This window comes from Carassius carassius, chromosome 37 (genome assembly GCF_963082965.1).
Source record: "Carassius carassius chromosome 37, fCarCar2.1, whole genome shotgun sequence".
Classification (NCBI taxonomy): Eukaryota; Metazoa; Chordata; class Actinopteri; order Cypriniformes; family Cyprinidae; genus Carassius; species Carassius carassius.
The window spans coordinates 2037953-2058838 of NC_081791.1; the positions used below are offsets into that span (position 1 = coordinate 2037953).

Below are 20886 nucleotides of genomic sequence, written 5' to 3' on the forward strand. Positions count from 1 at the left end.
TGAAAAGAGACTTTTCCCGTAGCGTCTTAGCTAAGACGCAGTACTCGTTCCCTCTTCTAGAGAGAACCGAGGTTACGTTAGTAACCGAGTACGTTTTTGTTTGGCAGCCATAGCTGACAGTCATTGACTGTTTTTTTATGCTTTTTTGTTTTTACAGTGCAACTGACTTCAGCCACAGCCTTAGACTAAATCAACTGAAATACAAGAAGACATTAAATCTGTCAGGATCTGATTAAACAATTCTACAAACAGCATTACCAGCTTCACACATTACAATATGACTTTATTTCTGTCATATATCTTTATAAATTATTTGAGAATTAACAGATGATTATAAATAAAAAAAGTGCTCTGCATAATATGACAAACTACTACTGAAAAATGTTAAACATCGTGTCATTTTTATTTTGCTGTGGCAGGTGATTTCCTTCACACATTACTGCAACTGAAATAAGTGTTGAATACCAATAAATCGTAAGATATTTGTATTTTGTAAGGTGATTACAACTGATGCAATGTAAGTTAAAATTTCTACATTTTATTTTCTCCTTAATTTTCAAGAGGCAGATCAATTGCATGCATCCAGTATTTCATGGAAATAAGAATCATAAGCTGTAAAAAAATATATAAATAAATACAATTAATAATAAAATTAATATTATTATAAATAAAATAATAATTAAGAAATAATTAATAAATAAATAAAAAACTAATGGTGTTAATCACCAGCATTACTTTCTAGTACATGTTTTGCTTGTGGGTTTTACTTGCCAGTACTGACAGACACAACGATTGAAACAGCATGTAATTCGCTCGTGGGATGGGTTGGCATCTGTGGACCGCCCCCTCCGCCGGACTCCTGCTCTTTCTCTGCATTCATCCTTCAGCACAGGGCACAGGGCACAGGGCTGAGGAGCGCAGGAGCCATGGCCGTGTTCTCAGCGCTTCATCTACTCGTCCTCTTCCAGCTGCTCACGTCGTCTCTTGCTCAGGTAAAACTGTTCATCCATAACCTGCCTGAAACAATATCGGAACACATCAGTTTGTTAAATCCATGACTGGAGATTAATTGTATTCGTCTAAGGTTCGTTTATAAACGCTTTGTGGACTGACTGTAATGTGTACTTTGTAAAAGTAAAATCGTGCAGCTGTTTCTACCTGAGCCTTAAAATAACTTTTGCTGGTGTAAATAATATTATTATTATTTTTTTTTTTTACAGGAATAATGTATGTAGATGTTACAATATATATAAAAAGACCAGGTTACCTTACAGAACTTTTTTTCTTTCACAGTGTAATGTGATCGTCGCACAATAGCGTCTTTGTGAGATCTTTACAGTGTTGGCCATTGGTTGTTCTTCACCTTGGTCTTTTTTTGTCTAGCATTTCAATGTAAATCACATTGTGACTAGTTCATTTTCATTTATGAGCAGATTCAATTCTAGCTTCACTCAGAAACCTGACATTTGGAGCTGACACTGTAGGCATTTCATTTATTCACAGATTTTTTTATTTGTTGATTCTCATTCATGATTTTATGTTGTTTACGTGTAAAGCAAAGGCCGGGTCCTCGGGGTGCACCTGGAGTGCCAGGACCACCGGGACCCCCAGGGAAAGACGGCATTGATGTGAGTTCCAGCTTCATGTGTTTATTTATTATAAATACTGTTTCCTTTATCTACGTGTGTTTGTTACACATTTTAGGTGAGAAACAAATACGAAGAAAAAATATATTTTCAAAATTCAGAAAAATGACTGAAAAGATTTTCATTCTGTGCATAAAAAAAAATCCCATTAATAATCTAAAACTTTCATGCAAATGACCTTCGTTATATTGCATGTGTGAATAGTATTGTTTTGACTGTTTTAGACAGGCTGTTAATGGTAAAGGAAAAACTCGAAGGAATTTACGCATGCAAACGATGAAAGCAGTGAATGTTTCCTCAGTAAACGAAAATGGTGCAGTGACAGAGAGCCCATTCATTCAGCTTCGAATCAAACACAAGCGTCTAGGGTTTCACAGCCCCAGCGTTATTCAGCTCAGAACAGAACATCACTACCTTTCATAACGCAAAGTTCCTTCATACAGAAATACATGATCACTTAGGGCTGCTGTCTAATCACTTATAAGTCTAACGTTAAGTGATTGTTATCTGTGCAGGGTAAACCCGGTCCTGCTGGACTTCCTGGAAAGCCTGTGAGTATCTGGATGTGCTCACGTCTAATACTTTAAAGCACCTGTTTTGCAAGTTTACTTTGCTTTTGCATTTAACATGCATCCCAAAGCTAAAGATGTAGAAATGGCTGCTCAGCTCATGTCTCTGATGATGTTTCTGGCAGTGCTTCTCTATCTAGATTTTAGAGGCAATAAATAAAACGTAAACACATAATTGTATTGCATAAGGCACAATGTTTTGTATTGTCTTCTGATTGCAGGGGCCGAAGGGTAAAGCAGGTAAACCTGGGGCTGCAGGGAGCCCGGGACTGCATGGCCTCCCCGGTGTGGATGTAAGTCACAGCATTTTCAGTGACTTCAGCAAAGAAATCATTTAAGCACTAAACCTAATTGTCTCCTGGCCCTGAAAATGTCCTGTTCTGCAGGGTTTGACCGGTCCGGACGGTCCAGCTGGCAAGGACGGGCCGCCAGGAGCAGCAGTAAGTCACTCTCAGTTTTGTTTGAGTGCTCGAGTCTCTATGCAGGACATGCGTTACACTCTTGTGGTTTTGATTTTCAAGCTATATTTTGCGGTCCGAAACCGTAACACAGCAGGTTTAATGAGCATCAGCTGACCGAGCTGAATGGGTTTTTTTCTCTAATCCAGCTTGGAATGTGAAGTCGTCCCGGCACAGGTTTTCTGTTTATTAGTTTCTTGGAATCAGCAGGAATCACTCTGTGTGGCAGATAGACTGAGCTGTGGGTGTATGTGATGTCTTATAACTGTGAAAACTGTGTGTTTGCACAACATATGGCATGAACTGTTTGACTGCAATAGAAAAATTTTGTTTGTCCCATCAAATAATGAGATCAGAAAGAGATGTTCGAAGTTTTATTGGACAAATTTGAAATGTTTTGTTTGACACTCCATTTTTGTTTACAAGAAATCTAGTAGGAAATATATAATATGAACAAACCCAATGACAGGTGAGCAGTATTAAAGGCCAGCTATCATGAGGGTTTCAGTTTTTTTTTACAGTTTCGGGAATAAAGGAAAGCATCAGTGTTGATGTGCTGAACACATACGGGTCAGCTTTACTGACGGCAGAAATTGGAATTTTCTCTGTTTTATTTATTTACTTGCGTAATGTTGCTCTTGTTAGTTTGATTGCTTCTGCTCATTTGTAAGTCACTTTGGATAAAAGCATCTGCGTAATAATTACTTGTAAATGTATTATTGTATTTATTTATTAATGGTTAGTACGTAACAGAAAACATTATGCACATTTTAAAAAGAAGCTGTCGTAATTAAATTAAACATTGACTAACACGTTTTTTTTTTCGTTTTTTTTTTATAGTTTTATCTTAAATGAAAACTGATCTTTCATATTACAGCTTATTTAGGTTTTGTTTATGGGGATATGTGTAAAAAGACAAAAATTGACCTACACTGGGTAACATTTTGGCATATGTCTAAAGAAAATGTATAGTAAAAATATATATTTAATAAGTACATATAAAATATAATACATTTTAAATATGGTACACTCACTGTAATAATACTCAAATAATGTAATTATTTATAATGTGCAGTCTGCTTGGTGACATTATATAGGGCAAATGTGAACCAATCAGGTATTTGACAATGATTTTTGATGTTGACAACTGAAACTCTACTTCCCATGGGTCTTAATGGGGAGATTAAAGAAATGACCGGTACTATCAGGGCTGGGGAGTAATGGAGCATCTGTAACTTAGTTACGTATTTGTAAAATATGCCAATTGGTCACCCGGAGTGCCGAAATATAATTGGGTAAACTGGCAGTGGGCGGGTTTCACAAACCAAAAAAGAGACTTGGGCCCTGAATTTTCAGATAAACAACTTTTTTAACTTAACATGTTTCTTAAATATCTGCAAACATATTATGGTATTTTTTATGATTTAGTAGAGTCAAAAACTTACATACAGCACCTTTAAAGTGTGTATTTTGTAATCTGCAAATTATGCAGTAAAACATATTTTAAAAGTAACCTTCCCAGCCCAGTACATATAGTGAAAAAGTACTATATTTAGTAAAGAAGTTGATTTTGGATGTTGCGTCACAATTTAGTATAAAAATGTGCAAAAATAAATTATTAAGTCTAAATACTTAAGTATGTGGCACTGTGATGAACAACACAGCAAATACACAAATCTGAATGGCTATTTTAATACGTTTTACAGCTGCTTTATTTATGGGTTTTCCAAGGTAAGGGCTGCATTATCTGTAGTTTAGCGCCATCTGCTGTCAGAGAGTGAATGTGCTTTCATTTCATCACGTCTCTCACGTGTTCCTCCATGTGCTTCTCATGCGTGCTTGTTTACATCAGAGCGCACAGAGTCTTTCAAGCAGCATACAGCGGTGTTGTGCATTTTGACCAGTTGATGGGAATAGTATTCTTTAAATGCATTCCAAATTCTGAATAATTTGTAATATATAATTATTCACGGTATTTAGAAGTGCCCACTATAACAACATTGTGCATATTCATTACCATGATATATTGCATTACCGAATACGGGCACATGTCTACTTTCTATAATCTAAAGAAACAGCAACTCTATAGAGGTTTTCCCAAGCATTGCATATATTTTGTTTTCCCAAACTCATTTTTGCATTTGAATGGCATATTATTTCTTCTGTGTGGTCACGAGCACCATAGACGTAGGCCTGACCACCAACAATGTTACTAAAAATACTTGAATTCATTACACAGCCCCCCAGATAGCAACATAGTGTATAGCCCCCATGTACCGTGGAATGGTGGCACTGGCAGACCGTTCCTGTTTGCCAGATCTGGGCCACAAGCAGGTCATAGCAATGCCACATATCAGCCAGGAGCAAAGAAATAAACCACACTGGACCTTATCTGAGCCACAAAATCTTCATATGTTATTTATAAGAGCCACAGCTTTATATGAAATCAACTGAAGATAAAAGACATTAACTCACTGAAGACCTCACCAGAGGAGGATTAAAAAATTCCACAAAAAATAAAAACATTTCCAGCTTCACTAATTACTAACCAGACTGACTTTATTTCAGTTTCAGGTCTACAGAAGTTCTTATTAAAAATTAACAGGGGTTTAAATCTACCATTTGTTTCATTTGAAGGCACCATACTGGTTAATAGTGTTTCCATTAGCTAGGCTCTTACACTTATTACAATTAGTTTGTCTTTGCTGGCTGTTGTGATGGTGTGTTTGTCAAACACATTTACAGTAGAAAATAAAGACAAAATAATATTAGGTGGTGATAGTCAGCTTTTGATGGTTCATCATAATGTGTGATGTGTGAAACAAAGACTATCGAAAAGCAAAGATGGTTCACTCCTATACTTATGAATGGGAGAAACTGCAACATGCAATATTGTGGAACAGAACCACCTTCTAAACGAAAGAGCCAATTGCTGATTGGTAGTCATTGCAGTCAGCTGTTAGACTCTGGTTCTCCTAGAAACCTGAAGCTAGACCAGCCAATGCACATGCACAGTCATAAGCGCTGATTGTTGCTGATTTGAAATATGCTATTTAATCGTGAGTTCAGCAAGCAGTTTTTGAGATTTCGGGATTTGCAGATTTATTTAGATAGGACTTGGTCTTGTCTGAGCTGCCTGAAGGTGTTGTTAATATGGCCAGCATGTGAACAGATTTTCTATGAAAGGGACTTTGTGTGAAATAAAACGGCGTCATGTTTTTAAGAGTGGCTTGATTACATGCTTGAAATAGTGGATGATGTGCACAGAACATTAACAAAACTCAGTCACACACAAGTGTAGTAGTGTGCAGACTCTAGGGATGTTTAGATAACTGTACGAATTCACATGCTTACGTTTTTTGAAAATATGTGGCTTACATTCTTATTTTAAACAGTTTGTTTTATATTCTATTCTACACTATACTTTAATATTCTATTCTATCAGTTTAAATTATTCTGTGTATTTCTATTCTATTCTATTCTATTCAACCTAATGAATAATTGCCCTCAAAAGGGAATAGTACAAGCAGTACTCTTCAACATGAGACAGTTCTGCTGCTTTCTCAGCTTGCCAGATCAGACTTTTATTTTGAACATTGTTTTGTTTGTGTTGTTGTAGGGTGACCCAGGACCCCCCGGACCAGACGGACCCCCTGTAGGTGCCAAGCATCAGTAAATCCACAGTAAACACAGTCATAAGGCGTTTCAGCATGTTTGCCACAGCAGCACAATAAGATGCTCTCCAGTTCAAGCCCACACCATCATTTTTCTCATTCATCAGACCACATTACCAACATTCACAAAACATTTGTACACCAAGAGTGCAGTATCATGATGTAATATCAGTCAGTGACTTGTCTTAAGTTGTCTTCTCTTGTCATCCTCAGGGCAGAGGCAGACCAGGAGCTCTGGTGAGTGAAACCCATCCAAAACCACAGTTAGAGAAAGAATGACCTGAGTACCGGTCATTAGTTCAAGGTTCATTTGCTCTGGCTCTTGGTTGGGCTTATGGTGATTTGTTATCTAGTGAGGACACTCAATAAAAAAAAAAAGTGCAGCCAGTGTCAGGCATTTTAATTTCTGTGTGTTTTCTGATCTCAGGGTCTTGCTGGAGCTAATGGACTCCCAGGTGGACCAGGACCTAAGGGTCCGCCGGTGAGTGACTGATCAGTGGCAACAGTGTTTTTGGTATAGAGAGTACAGAGACAAGCAGATGAAGCATAAAACATTTGAGCTGCAAACTGGCATTAGATTTTGAATTCTCTGAAATTTGATGCAATCCACTGAGAATAAAAGCACACAGATTCCAATCAGGAATCAGATGTGGTTGGATGTGTATTTGCCGTTTGAATGACAAGCTTTCTGTAAGATACTGTTAATAGCAGCTTTAGCAGTGGATGAGTGTTGTGAAGAGTGACTTGGGTTTGTGTCGTAGGGGCCCGAGGGTCTTCCAGGACTCCCTGGTCTTCCAGGCCCAGACGGACCTCCTGTAAGTACCTGCACTGTAAGGAAAACACATTAATTTGATTCAAATAATTCAGTCTTATCTATACTTCTTCCTCTTTTTTTAGGGACTCCCAGGAACTCTTCCTGAAGGCAATGGAGATCTGCTGGTATGTTAAGATGTACTACCACTTTCACATGAAAACTAGTGTAATGCACTAAAAAAATACTTTGTACAAACTAATTTAATATTAATAAAAAAAAAAATATATATATATATATATTTTTTTTTTTCTGAAAAACACTGCAAATAATTGTGTTGGATTTACATTATTAAATCATCTACATCGATTCAATGAGTTAAGTTATTATGAACTGGCCAAATGTCTCAAAATGCTTTTACATGGTTGAATTATAAGATCACATCACTGAATTATAAGATAGCACTGCTAGTCAACAGCATTTATGTGCGATTTCTCATGAAAACGTTAAGTATTCAACTCCCCCAAGAACTGAAGCCTCTGTCGTTCCGAATAATAATAATAATACTACTTCATTTCAGAATGGTTACCCTGCGTTAAGTCAGATGTGAATCATTTTCAAGCACTTGTTTAATTCACATTTGCACTAGTAGGCTGCATGTTACATCATTAAGAGCAAAGAAATCAAGAACACAATTTTGTTTTGTAGACCACTAATATGATTGATCACTGTACCTTAATATATATATATTTAGACATACATAACCCATAAATGACTTAATATACAGCCTGATTTCACTTAATTAAACAAGAGCTAAAGGGGATGTAATGTCAAAGTTGAATTTTCAACTAAGATTCTAACTAAGATTAAGATTTAAAAAACATTAGTCAATGTGTCTATGTGTACCACAAACATTAATGGATTATTGCCACCCAATTAAAAGCTTCTCAATGTGTTAGATCATTAACAAACATGAAAAACACACTAATTTTTTAATTAGAAGGTAGGTCATCACCTAAAAGCAATCTATTTATCACTTTTCTTCCCGTGAAATCAAATAACTCTTGATCTTGCATTGTTACATTAATAAGAAAATGATAAATGAATTCCACGTGCCCAACCAAAGGGGACGCTAAGCGCTATAATGGTGAGTTTGTGCATGCAGATTGATTGCATGATTGTCTTGTTTGTAGTGTCCGGCCATCTGTCCTCCGGGTCCTCCTGGACCGCCGGGAATGCCTGGATTCAAGGTACTTGATCTCAACAACACGAAGTAGAGCACCACGTATCTCCTGTTGATGGTTTATCTCTCTCAAGCTACTCTCACACATTCTGCTCTAAACATTGACATAATACAACAGTAACATGTCTGTTTCTACCACAAACTGTGTTTTGGTTTAGGGTCACACAGGTCATAAAGGGAGTAAGGGGGAGCTGGGGAAAGACGGAGAGAAGGTGAGATGGGCGAGCCACATGAGAGAAGCACAAGCAGAGAGCAGCTTGTTGGTAATGTGTTTGTGTGGCTGTCTCTTCCCATCAGGGGGATCAGGGGCCACCGGGACCGCCGGGAATCCCGGGGACAGTGGGCTTACAGGTGGGCTCATCAATATCACACTTATTCCTGTTTAGTTAGGGATTCAAGGACCATAAACAACAGAAAGAGGTTGTAATGCTAAGTAATAACATTCTCATTTTATAAGATGAACACACTTATACTACTAATGTTAAAACTGGTTTTACTGGTCGGCTCTGTTTACACCTGCTACTTCTCATTCATTTATTTTATCAAATGATAAAGGACCCCATTGTTAAAGTTGGTTAGAAGAGAACAGGATAGAATGAGTCACTGTTTATTTTGACCAGACATAAAGAATATGACACATTGTGTGTCCAGATTTCGGTAGCTTGTCATTGATGTTCTGTGTGTAATGGTGTGTTAAAGGGCTCTCGAGGGCTGAGAGGACTGCAGGGGCCGGTGGGAGCAGTCGGAGACAGAGTAAGACCTCAGTTTCATCACACCTCACATCTTACTGAAATCTAGATCACATGAAGCAAACAGCAAGCCTCTGCCGAATCCAGACAGCTGTGCTTCTGCTTCTCTGTGCAGGGACTGCCGGGCTTCAGAGGAAAACCTGGAATTGCTGGCATCATTGGAAAAACTGTGAGTGTTTCGTCACTCCTTTAAAGCTTTAATGTGCGTGTTTCTGTTCATAAATATTAAAATCGTAAATTCAAATGTGTCTTCTGAATAGGGTGATGCTGGTGAGAAAGGACCGCAAGGTTTCAAAGGGCCCAAAGGAGAGATAGTAAGCACATTACTGCTAGATATAGTTTCTTCTAGGCCCTTCATACTTATTTCAGTGTAGGCCTTTATTTCTGTAGCATCAGAGTGATTGTGATATTCTTCCTCTTAATAGGGGAAAATAGGCCCCAAGGGACTCCCTGGAGGTGTAGGACTTAAAGGAGAACCGGTGAGGAACGGTTTTATTAAATAACTCTTGTGAGGAGCGTTAGATTTGCCCATTATAATGCTGTGTGTGGAACCGCAGGGCATCCCAGGCAGGGACGGGAAGGATGGCACTCAAGGGCTGGACGGTGAAAAGGTAATCAGCAGCTGGTTTAGAGAGCGGTTATTTCTGGTGATGCTGACGCTGTGTGCTTGTGTTGACAGGGAGATGCTGGGAGACCTGGAGTATCTGGTGAGAAAGGACCTAACGGCCTGCCTGTACGTATTACACCTCATTACACCGAATAAACATTCATACGGCAAGAAACAATGGAGTGGTGAGGCAGGGCAAGTTCATTTCTATAGCACATTTCATACACAATGGTCATTCAAAGTGCTTTACAATAATCAGAAAAAATAATAACAACAATAAAATTAAAAATCTTTTAAAATTATCTAAAATGTATTTAAAATTAATTAAAACAGTTAAGATTAGCAAATGATTATAAATAAAATACAGTGCAATCAGTTCGGACATCGCACAGTGCTCATTCAATAAATGCACAGCTAAACAGATGAGTTTTAAGTCTAGATTTAAATGTGACCAGTGTTTTAGCACATCTGATCTCTTCTGGAAGCTGATTCCAGCCGCGGGCGACATAGTAACTAAAGGAGGACTCCCCTTGTTTTGTGTGAACCCTTGGTATTTCTAACTGACTCGATCCTAATGATCTGAGTGGTCTGTTAGGTTTATATTCAGTGAGCATATCTGCAATATATTTCGGTCCTAGGTCATTTAGTGACTTATATACAAGTAAAAGTACTTTAAAATCATTCCTAAATGTAACTGGAAGCCAGTGTAAGGACCTGAGGACTGGTGTGATATGCTCAGATTTTCTGGTTCTAGTCAGAATCCTGGCAGCAGTGTTCTGGATGAGCTGCAGCTGTCTAATGGTCTTTTTGGGAAGGCCGGTGAGGAGCCCATTACAATAGTCCACCCTGCTGGTGATAAAGGCATGAACAAGTTTCTCCAAGTCTTGACTGGAAACAAAAGATCTAATTCTTGCAATGTTTTTTAGATGATAGTATGCTGATTTAGTTACTGCTTTGACATGACTACTGAAACTAAGGTCTGTCTCCAGAATCACACCAAGATTGAATTTTAGTTGTATGACCCCTAGAGCCAAGAACTTCATCTTTGTTTCCAAATGCAATGACTTTCGTTTTCTCCTTGTTCAACTGAAGAAAGTTCTGGCACATCCCAACTGTTAATTTAATCAATTCATTGGCAGTTAAATTAAATTGTGAGATTTCATTTAGGAGAGCTTGTGGTTGTTCTGTTAAATAATCAATTTTGAATGCTTTATTTCTTTTGAGTAGCTTTGTTTTCTGGGTTTTGAATTTGTATCATTGTTCAAGTCACAACAAGTGGAACTCTATCTGTGTGTAATTCAGGGTTTGCCGGGAAAAGCTGGTGCAAAAGGTGCCAAAGGAGGAGATGTAAGTATTTCAATCTGTTTGCAGCTTCCATGTGAGTTAAATCATGTTGAAATAGATTCATATAAGAGAGACATAGAGACATACAAATTGTCATCATAATGCCATAATCATTGTAATCTTTCAGAAAGATTTTTTTCTAGATTAGACATCCTCAGTGAGATTATATGAACACAGAATGTATTTTTATATTGTTTCTCTGTGTAAACTTGCACTAGATGAATGTGTGTGCCTCTGTTCTAAACACAGTGCTTGAGTTTAAAGAAACAAGTTATTTTTTTCAAGTCAGAAATGTGTTTTTATGTGAATTAAACTGCAACATTACACTGGGACACTGTGGAATAAAAATAAAAAAACCTCTTTGAGGAGAACCGGTAAAAAGCAACAGTTGTCCTGATACATTGGTCTCAGTGGTCTTTCAGCTAAACATGATACCTATGCCATCTTCTTTGGTGTTTCTGTGGTGTATAATGCAAAAATCCTTCTCCGTTCAGGGCAGTCCAGGAAAGATGGGAGAAGCAGGGCCGTCTGGAGAGCCAGGTATACCTGTATGTATCTGACTCGTGACCTGATACCAACCAATGCATGCTGTAAGATTTCAGATCAGCAGCCAATGTTTCTGTGACTACACAGCTCAGGTGTGTGTGACTGCTCCCACAGGGGGAGATAGGCGTCCCGGGAGAGAGAGGAGAGGCTGGACCCCGAGGTGTGGCTGTGAGTACTCAGCCCATTCTCCTCTTTCTGAATCAACTGTCTGTAACATAATGATGTGCTCGTCCATCAGCTGACCCTGCTCTTCATGTTCATCAGGTTTCTCAAGCCGCAGGGATGTCATGAACTGTTTGTGCTTGTTTAACAGGGCGGCATTGGTCTAGCTGGAAACCCTGGACCACAAGGTGTTAAAGGATTCCAGGTGAGTTGCATTATGGGGTCACGTTACGTCTTCTGAAGGCACACAGTAAATGTCATTCATTATCTGTGTTGCTCTGAGCATGGGAGCAGCATTATGAATGTGACGAGCGACAGGCTGTTTGGTGTTTCTGTCCAGGGTGTGAAAGGGGCTTTAGGGGACCCCGGTCTGCCTGGTCCGACTGGAATCAGAGGCGGCTTCGGTGAGCGGGTGAGATAACAAAACATCTTCCATTGTTCAACCATCTGAAAACGTCTTCTCTATTCTGAACATCAAAGCTCTTCATCAGCTGTCCTTTTCTAAAAACAAAGACTGTTCGGTTTGGTGTAATCACAGAGACATGAGGTCCTGGTGACTTCACTGTGCAGCACAAAGCCGATCTGTATTCTCTCTTTGTGTGTGTGTGTGTGTGTGTGTGTGTGTGTGTGTGTGTCTCAGGGTCCAGTTGGAGCTGGAGGGCCTAAAGGAGACATGGTAAGAGGCATATCTGCTGTGTGATGACAGAAACATATGATGATTAATTACACAGCATGTTTACGTATGTTTAGGGAGTTGCTGGAAGTGATGGTTTACCGGGAGAGAACGGGGAGCTGGTACGTAACGCTGTTCACATGCGGCTCAATGTCTGATAGTCCTCCCATTTCTGACCCAGACTCTGTTTCCTCTTCCTTCAGGGTCCTTATGGTCCCGTCGGACAGAAAGGAGAGGTGGGATCTCATTTCATTTTATCACGTTTTCCTGCTTTCTTACTATTTGCATATTTTTTTGAATGAAAAATGTATTTAACCACATCAACTCTGGGGACCCACCGGTGGGTCCAATATTGCATATGCCTAATTCTCAAAAAATCAAAATAACAGCTGAAGTGGTTAAAACCAGTATATATACAGGTTGTTTTTTTTTTGCCGTGCAGTATGTCACATTTACAAATTCACACACACACAAAGTTATTATTATACTTGTAATTAAAAGTGCCTGTAATCAGATCACAGTTGCGTTCAATTACTTCAATTGCGAGATTACTTGTGCATTGCAGAGCTTCATTTATTATAATGAAACTTTGTGAGATTGCGATTTAAAGTGTGTGACCGATTTTAGTGATTATAAAGTAAGCACTTATTGTATTCTTTCTTATAATCATTTAAGCATATTATAAATAAATAAAAATGTATACTTTTAAATTAGGTGTGAATGATAAAATTGTAATTATTAGCACACAGAAAATAATAATTTGCTATATTGTATTAGGTGTATACTATATATTAATTGTTTACATGGCCATGACTGTCTAACAAAAGAAATAATAATAATAATAATAATAATAAAACAAAATCCAGTAACACTTGTAGTGAAGAGAACTTTTAATTATATATAAAACTGATGTGTTTTAGCCTGAGAGGCTTTCTAACGTTATGAAACCAGCACAATACATGAACATCTAAAACTCATCTCCGTTTTAAATTACTCATTAAATCTCAAAAAAAAAAAAAAAAAAACAATCAAATCATGCACATCAAAAAAATCATGTGACTGTGCTATGAGACAGGATAACCTGACTAACCAGCGGACCGATCTTATTCACATGATCTCCTTGTTTTGGTCATTCTGCCTGAAATGCCTGAGCAAAGTCATGTGACACACAGCACTTACGTTTTTTTCCTTTGTATTCGAAACATTCCCAAACACATTACCTGAATTATCATGATATATCTTGATTCTCTCCTTAATAGATGATGTTAAACTATAGTGGGCGATGGTCAAAGTAACCTTATAATGTAATCTATTAACTACACATAAAAAACCTTGTCTGTTCACTTAATTAACATCACTCTGAATGGGCACGCCTCTGCTTCGGACCTCAGCTGTAGTGGTTGAACACATCATTGCTCTTATATGTTGACTTTGGGACCAAATGCAAAACATTTTATGCTGCTACCTGAGGAAGTCATTCCTCCTTGTGGTTTTCCCTGTCTTAGTCCGGTAAGCATGGCGAGCTGGGAGCCAAAGGAGTTGTAGGACCACAGGGAGAGACCGGAGCCAGAGGTGCACCTGGAAAACCAGGACCGATGGGATTCCAAGGAGAGCAAGGTTTTCCAGGGGTTCCTGGAAAGACTGGTGTTCCTGTAAGCAGCTGCCAGTCAACATGTGTCTGTACTGCACTATAAACACAGAATATGCCTCACGAGTGCTGCTGTGATTATGTTGTAGGGCAAACTGGCTAGTGAGCAGCACATCAGAGAACTGTGTGGCTCCATGATTGATGGTAAGACCTCTGTTCACCCATAAACTGCATTAATGAACAGGTTCACGATGCAGCCTGTAGTGTATTGCTGTTGATCTCAGATCAGATAGCTCAGCTCGCTGCTAACCTGAGAAGACCTCTGGCTCCTGGTGCTGTGGGACGGCCTGGACCACCCGGGCCTCCAGGAAAGCAAGGAGAAGGTGGATCCATCGGTCACCCTGGAGCCCTCGGCCCACCAGGTTATAGAGGACTGCCAGGAGATCTCGGTGATCCTGGTCCTCGAGGTGAGAGACGGGTCATGTTCTGCTTTTTTATTACACAAAGGGTTAAAAGGATAAATGTGTACAATGCAGTGTCATTAAGGTTGCATTATAGTTAATGTTAACTGTTCATTCTTCGCTCAGATCCATTAAATAATATCGAGACACAACTTTTGATTTTGGTTCATGTAAAAAACACTGTTGTATATATAAAATGCTTTAGAATGACTTTTTATTGTTAGTTCATGCTAACTAAATGAATCCTTATTATACAGTGCCACCCATATTTCCTCAGGACTGGCTTTATCTGCACCTATCCACCTTATTAATCTGTTTTCTGTCAGTGTGCAAGACTTCCGGTTCATTAACCGCTGTAGGGAAATAACAAGAAGAATAACTAGTGCAGTAAACAGAAAAATGGTTTGCTCTTCAAATCACTGTGTTCAAAATTAAAATAATACATTAAAATAGGGTGATCATACGTCCTCTTTTCCCTGGACATTTTTTCCTCTATTTAGGCAAGGCAAGTTTATTTATATAGCACATTTCGTACACAATGGTAATTCCAAAGTGCTTTACATAAAAGAAAGTATAATAATCATGAAGAAAAATAATAACAAGAATAAAACAAGCAATTTTACACTTTGAAAATTGTTTAAAAATTGACTTATTTAAAATGAATTTAAAAACAGTTAGATATAGAAATTTATTTTACATAAAAAAACATTGAATATGTAAAATACAGTGCAATCAGTTCGGACATCGCACAGTGCTCATTCAGTAAATGCACAGATTTAAATGTGACTAGTGTTTTAGCACATCTGATCTCTTCTGTTTTGTGTGAACCCTTGCTATTTCTAACTGACTCGATCCTAATGATCTGAGTGGTCTGTTAGGTTTATATTCAGTGAGCATATCTGCAATATATTTCGGTCCTAGGTCATTTAGTGACTTATATACGAGTAAAAGTACTTTAAAATCATTCCTAAATGTAACTGTAAGCCAGTGTAAGGACCTGAGGACTGGTGTGATATGCTCAGATTTTCTGGTTCTAGTCAGAATCCTGGCAGCAGTGTTCTGGATGAGCTGCAGCTGTCTAATGGTCTTTTTGGGAAGGCCGGTGAGGAGCCCATTACAATAGTCCACCCTGCTGGTGATGAAGTCATGAACAAGTTTCTCCAAGTCTTGGCTGGAAACAAAAGATCTAATTCTTGCAATGTTTTTTAGATGATAGTATGCTGATTTAGTTACTGCTTTGACATGACTACTGAAACTAAGGTCTGTCTCCAGAATCACACCAAGATTGAATTTTAGTTGTTTGACCCCTAGAGTCAAGGTATGCATTCACCTTGAACACTTCATCTTTGTTTCCAAATGCAATGACTTCAGTTTTTTCCTTGTTTAACTGAAGAAAGTTCTGGCACATCCAAGGCAGCATGTTGTTGTAGTCCTGCTACGGATGTTTCTGATAACAGAGTCACCCACTATCAGAGTCCTTGGCTCGGCTGCGCTCTGAGCTAAAAGCCGCTGTCTGCTCGTCCTTGAGCGCCTGTTAGTAGCGATGTTAGCTGCTGGCTGATCAGATCCATGTTTAATCACATTTGGGGATTCCTCACTCACATTCATTAATGCTTCAAATCTGTTCTCAAGATGTATAGGGGGTTGGTAGAATACCAGTATTCACAAGCCTTGTCATAGTTGAATCTGGGGTAGAGGAAGCTACGGCAGCAATACGCTCCCTGTTTGTGCCATCGATTAGTGTGGCGATCAGTTTCGGCTTGTTCCTCTACACTTGGTATAAACTGTTGAGATTCGTAAGATTTATGGGACTCACCGGCTGTATGCTGAGAAGGTCCATGACGACTGTCTGCGAAGTGTTCCGTCTGTTTTGGAAGTCCAGCAAGTAACTTTGTTTCAAGAATCACAATCCTTTGTAGAAGTTTGCAGCAGTACATGCAACAAGTAGATCCAACAGGAGGCATTTTTTCTCTCTTCTGTTTGAATGTAGGCAGTTGTTTTCCCCTCTCCGGAATGTAAGCTGCTGGCAGTGGGAGGCAAAGTCTTCTTTTTGTAGTATTATTCCAGTCCCAAAGAGTTTTTAGTTTTAGCGTTTGTGCCAAAAATCTGTTGTTTGAGCACTGTGCTGATCTGCTGAAGTAGAAGTCTTAGAAAAATCAGAGAAAAGTACAGAAATAAGAAGCAAAGCGCAGAGCAGTAAGCTAGAACGTCCGAGCCGGAAGCTTTGCTATTTAAGCCTAAAAAAAATGCGTCCAACCGGGATTTCTTAAAGGGGTCATATGATGTTGCCAGAAAGAACATCATTTTGTGTATTTAGTGTAATGAAATGTGCTTATGTAGTTTTAGGTTTGAAAAACACATCGTTTTCCGCATACTGTACAGTACTGTTTCTCCTCTATGCCCTGCCTTCTGAAACACAACGATTTTTACAAAGCTCATCACTCTGAAAAGCGAGGTGTGCTCTGATTGTCCAGCCATCCTGTGTGTTGTGATTGGCGGAATACCTCAAGCGTGTGACGGAAATGTTACGCCCCTCACTATACTGTGATGAAGTGTGTCCTGGTCAGAACCATGATAGGACAGGACAAAAACAATAAAACCCTTTACAAACAAGGCAGTTGTTACATCCAGTGGGAACACAATTACTGATTATAATGACTTATACTTGTGCTTTCAAGCTGAGTATTATTTATTTATTATATATTTATCTTTTTACAATTGCTAAGACACATTTTTCAACACTTAGAAGCCTGGGCTGCTTTTTTCCTGCACTCTTTCAAAACTCTTCACACGGTTCTCCCTACCAAACTTCAGCTTGGCACAGTAGTAAAGGTCTTATGCAGAAGTAAAACATCAAAAAACACCAACATCACATACATGCAGTGTTTTATTCTGTCAATTTTCTTCACTAAACAAAAATAAAACTAGCCACTGTTGAAAATTCACTGCAGTATTAATGTATTTGCATAATGCCGCCCAAATGTTGACGTCATGTCAGGGAGATGTGTATCTAGGAGAAAGCACTTTATTTGGTCTTCTGAAAGTAGATGCATTTAGGAATCTTTAAGATTAATTACACGATTTAAGATTAACACATTTTATGGACGACTGTTTCGTGAACCTAGGAGAGGAGGTAATCCTGACTTTGCTACGACAATCTAGCGCTTCTGAATCAGCTACTGGAAGTCTGTTATTAGTTTAAGTATTTGCTATTGACTGTTCAAATGTGGAGTTTTGCGCATCGCGTGTGTGTTGGTGTGCGAGTGCATGTGTGTGAGAGAGAGAGAGAGAGAGAGAGAGAGAGAGAGAGACATTCACACAGTGGAATCAGCTGTCTTAACCGTCCATGGCTTTACACATACGAGCTTCATCACTGTGTCTGTCACACCACTGTGTTCCTCTTTCAGACTTGAACTGATGGTAAAACTAAGGACATTAATAACTGTCTTTACATTTATTTTGAAAGAAGAAGCTTGCGATTATGAAAAGGGGTGTTACATTATCGACGAGTGCTTGTGGTGTTTGGCCAATCACATTACACTGGGTGAGTTGGCCAATCAGAGCAGACTGTGCTTGTCAGAAGGAGGGACTTTGTAGAAAATTACGTGTTTGAGAGAGACCTACAATAATGTACAGTATTTGAAAGTGTTTTTTGAACATTAAAGCATGTCAACATTCTGTTACACCAAATAATGATCTTTAAAAAAAAAGCATCATATGACCCCATCAATCATTTGAGCGTTTTGTGTCAGTGATAAATGATCCACGCAGACTGCTGCTGTGCTCACTGTGTGAAGAGTATTAAGAAATGGGTGTTAAAAACTTTCTCACTGCTGTGTATTAATGTTTTATCCTAGTATGAATTCATAAAGCACATTCCAGAATGAATTTGGACGCATTAATTCTGCAGGGGACGTCGGCGAGCCAGGTGACAAGGGTCCAGTGGGTAAAGCCATCGAAGGGCCCTCTGGAGACCAGGGTGACCCGGGTACGTACAGACCGCCCCAGTCCAACACGTTATCAATGCAGCTAGTCAATGTGAAACAGATTATTAACAAAATAAAAACTAGCCCTGCTGTGTAACCACGATCAAAATATTTACTTAAAAAACACACATTTGCTAAATTATTTACAGGAAAAAAAAAAATGAAAAAAAAGGTTGGGTCAAGAACAACCTGGGATCGATTCCCAAGACCATGCCAGTGGATGTGTTTGACTTGATTAACTATACTGTACAGCTCAAACTAAACGAAAGATATGAGTAACCAATCATAAAACGACTACGGTATAGGCAGAGCTTGTTACAACTAATCTGGATTATGAAATCAGATTCAAATATTAGAAATACTTGTATTAAATTACATTTCAAAATATTCAGAATCAAGACTACAGTTACTTTTTTATTGATTACATATTATTCACACAATAGCAATAAATGTGTCATAATTTGTTGATTCTCCCTAATTCCTCTTCTAAATATATTTTTCTAAAATAGCCTACCACTTGCATACACTCAGAATGTTTTGTGGACACTCAAACAGAGATCAGTCTTTAGTCAGGAGGCTACACTGCATTTGACAAAAATCATTTCAGGTTTAAGAGGTGTTTCAGCAGTGCATCCACCTCTGAATTATCAGTCAGTTACTAGGTCTTTGGAAGGCTTTTGTCTTTCTAACACATTAAAATGCACAAGTTCACGTTATTTCTTACTTAAATGTAATGCAGGGATTCACAAACTTTTTTGTCATCTGATCCTCTTTCACCTGATATATTAATTTGAAGTACCACTGAGATTTTAAATCAATTTCCATTATTACGTACCACAGTTCTCTGACATTAGCCAATAGCCAACATTGTATGGGTCAAAATTATAGATTTTTCTTTTACGCCAAAAAATTCATTAGGATATTAAGAACATGTTCCATGAAGATATTTTGTACATCTCTTACTGAAAATATATTAAAACTTCATTCATGATTAGTAATATGCATTGCTAAGAACTTAATTGAAACAACTTTAAACTTGATTTTCTCAGTATTTAGATTTGTTTTGCTCCCTCAGATTCCAGATTTTCAAATAGTTGCATCTCAGACAAATATTGTCCTCCTAACAAACCAGACATCAATGGAAATGTATGATGATTAAATCTCAACTTTAAAAAAAAAAAAAGTACCCCTATAACTGGTTTTGTGGTCCAGGGTCACACATATTACCTAAATCATGTACTACAATGGATTATGTTACCAACTACAATTTAATTTGTATAATTTGGATACTGCAACAGGATTACAGTTGGTAATCTGCCCAGCTCTGAAGATATGTAACCGCACTGGATCTGTCCGTCTACTGAGTGCCCCGTTCAGCTAAAGCTGATTCCTTTCATAAATGAACAGATGTGTGGTTTATGTTTTTCTTCTTCAAACTCCTGTGACTGTCTGATTGTTCGTCTCGTGGCCATCAGGTCTGCCCGGCGTACATGGCATCGTCAAAGACGGCCGTGATGGAGCACCTGGGGATCCAGGAGAGCCTGGAGAAGCAGGAAGAGCAGGCAGACCGGGACACCAGGGATCACCCGGAATCTGTGACACATCAGCATGCCAAGGAGCCGTGAATCATGGGAAGTCCTCCAACCCCAAGAACCATTGACAAGAGAACCAGCAGGAAACACAACTGAAGAAGTGTCAAAGCCGAACGAACACTGAGCATCAGAGCGGAGCATCTGTCAACTCAACACGTGTAGATACAGCCAAAGACTAAATACATCACTGATGGGAACCTGATAATACAGTCCTTGTATTAGAAGTCCTCATGTACAGCCCCCTTTAGAAGTGTAGCTCTGAGCCTCATGAGAATGAAGAAATGAACCCAAAATATTGGACGCATTACTACAAATTGATTTTCTTTGCCATTTTATTCTTATGTTCACATTTAGTTTCTAAATGTTTCACATTCGAGGAACAAATTTCAAGCATCGATGGAGATGCTTCAGACACACTTACTGTTAAATATGCCATTGGCCATCTGTGGGCTTTATCAACCTTATCCACTAGATAATGGTGCTGTAAAACTATTAAATATGATTTTAAATACTATTTATTATTTCTGAGTTACTGTTGTGTGTAAAGTGAGTTTCTACAGCATGGTATTGTAAGACAAACTGAATAAAGCCACTTTTCAGTCAAGTATTTCTCTGAACGTTCGTTAGTACACTATTAAATATAAAATAACACATATGGAGACAACAAATGCTCATGCCTTTCAAACCAACAAGGCATAAAAACACCAACAACAACACACAGCACAACTTGTCTAAATCTGTGAACTATATTACAGTAGGGTTTCCGGTCTCCAGGGTCTGAAATCAGACGAACAGTGGTTTGAGCCTCGTTCTTCACTCGAGCTGGTTTAAGACAAC

General features: G+C 38.6%; 1 protein-coding gene across 1 annotated transcript; it reads left to right on the plus strand.

Moving 5' to 3' along the window:
- Positions 1-871: 871 nt before the first annotated feature.
- On the plus strand, positions 872-20301 carry LOC132117831 (collagen alpha-3(IX) chain-like). Its single transcript, XM_059527137.1, has 32 exons — positions 872-992; positions 1557-1628; positions 2162-2197; positions 2437-2508; positions 2602-2655; positions 6293-6328; positions 6561-6584; positions 6775-6828; positions 7109-7162; positions 7245-7286; positions 8292-8348; positions 8500-8553; positions 8639-8692; positions 9041-9094; positions 9206-9259; positions 9351-9404; positions 9516-9569; positions 9648-9701; positions 9770-9823; positions 11000-11044; positions 11536-11589; positions 11702-11755; positions 11901-11954; positions 12090-12161; positions 12390-12425; positions 12500-12544; positions 12626-12658; positions 13928-14074; positions 14160-14214; positions 14295-14477; positions 18382-18459; positions 19933-20301. Exons 1-32 carry the CDS (start codon positions 927-929, stop codon positions 20115-20117), a joined length of 2040 nt encoding a protein of 679 aa, XP_059383120.1. The 5' UTR covers positions 872-926; the 3' UTR covers positions 20118-20301.
- Positions 20302-20886: the final 585 nt, after the last annotated feature.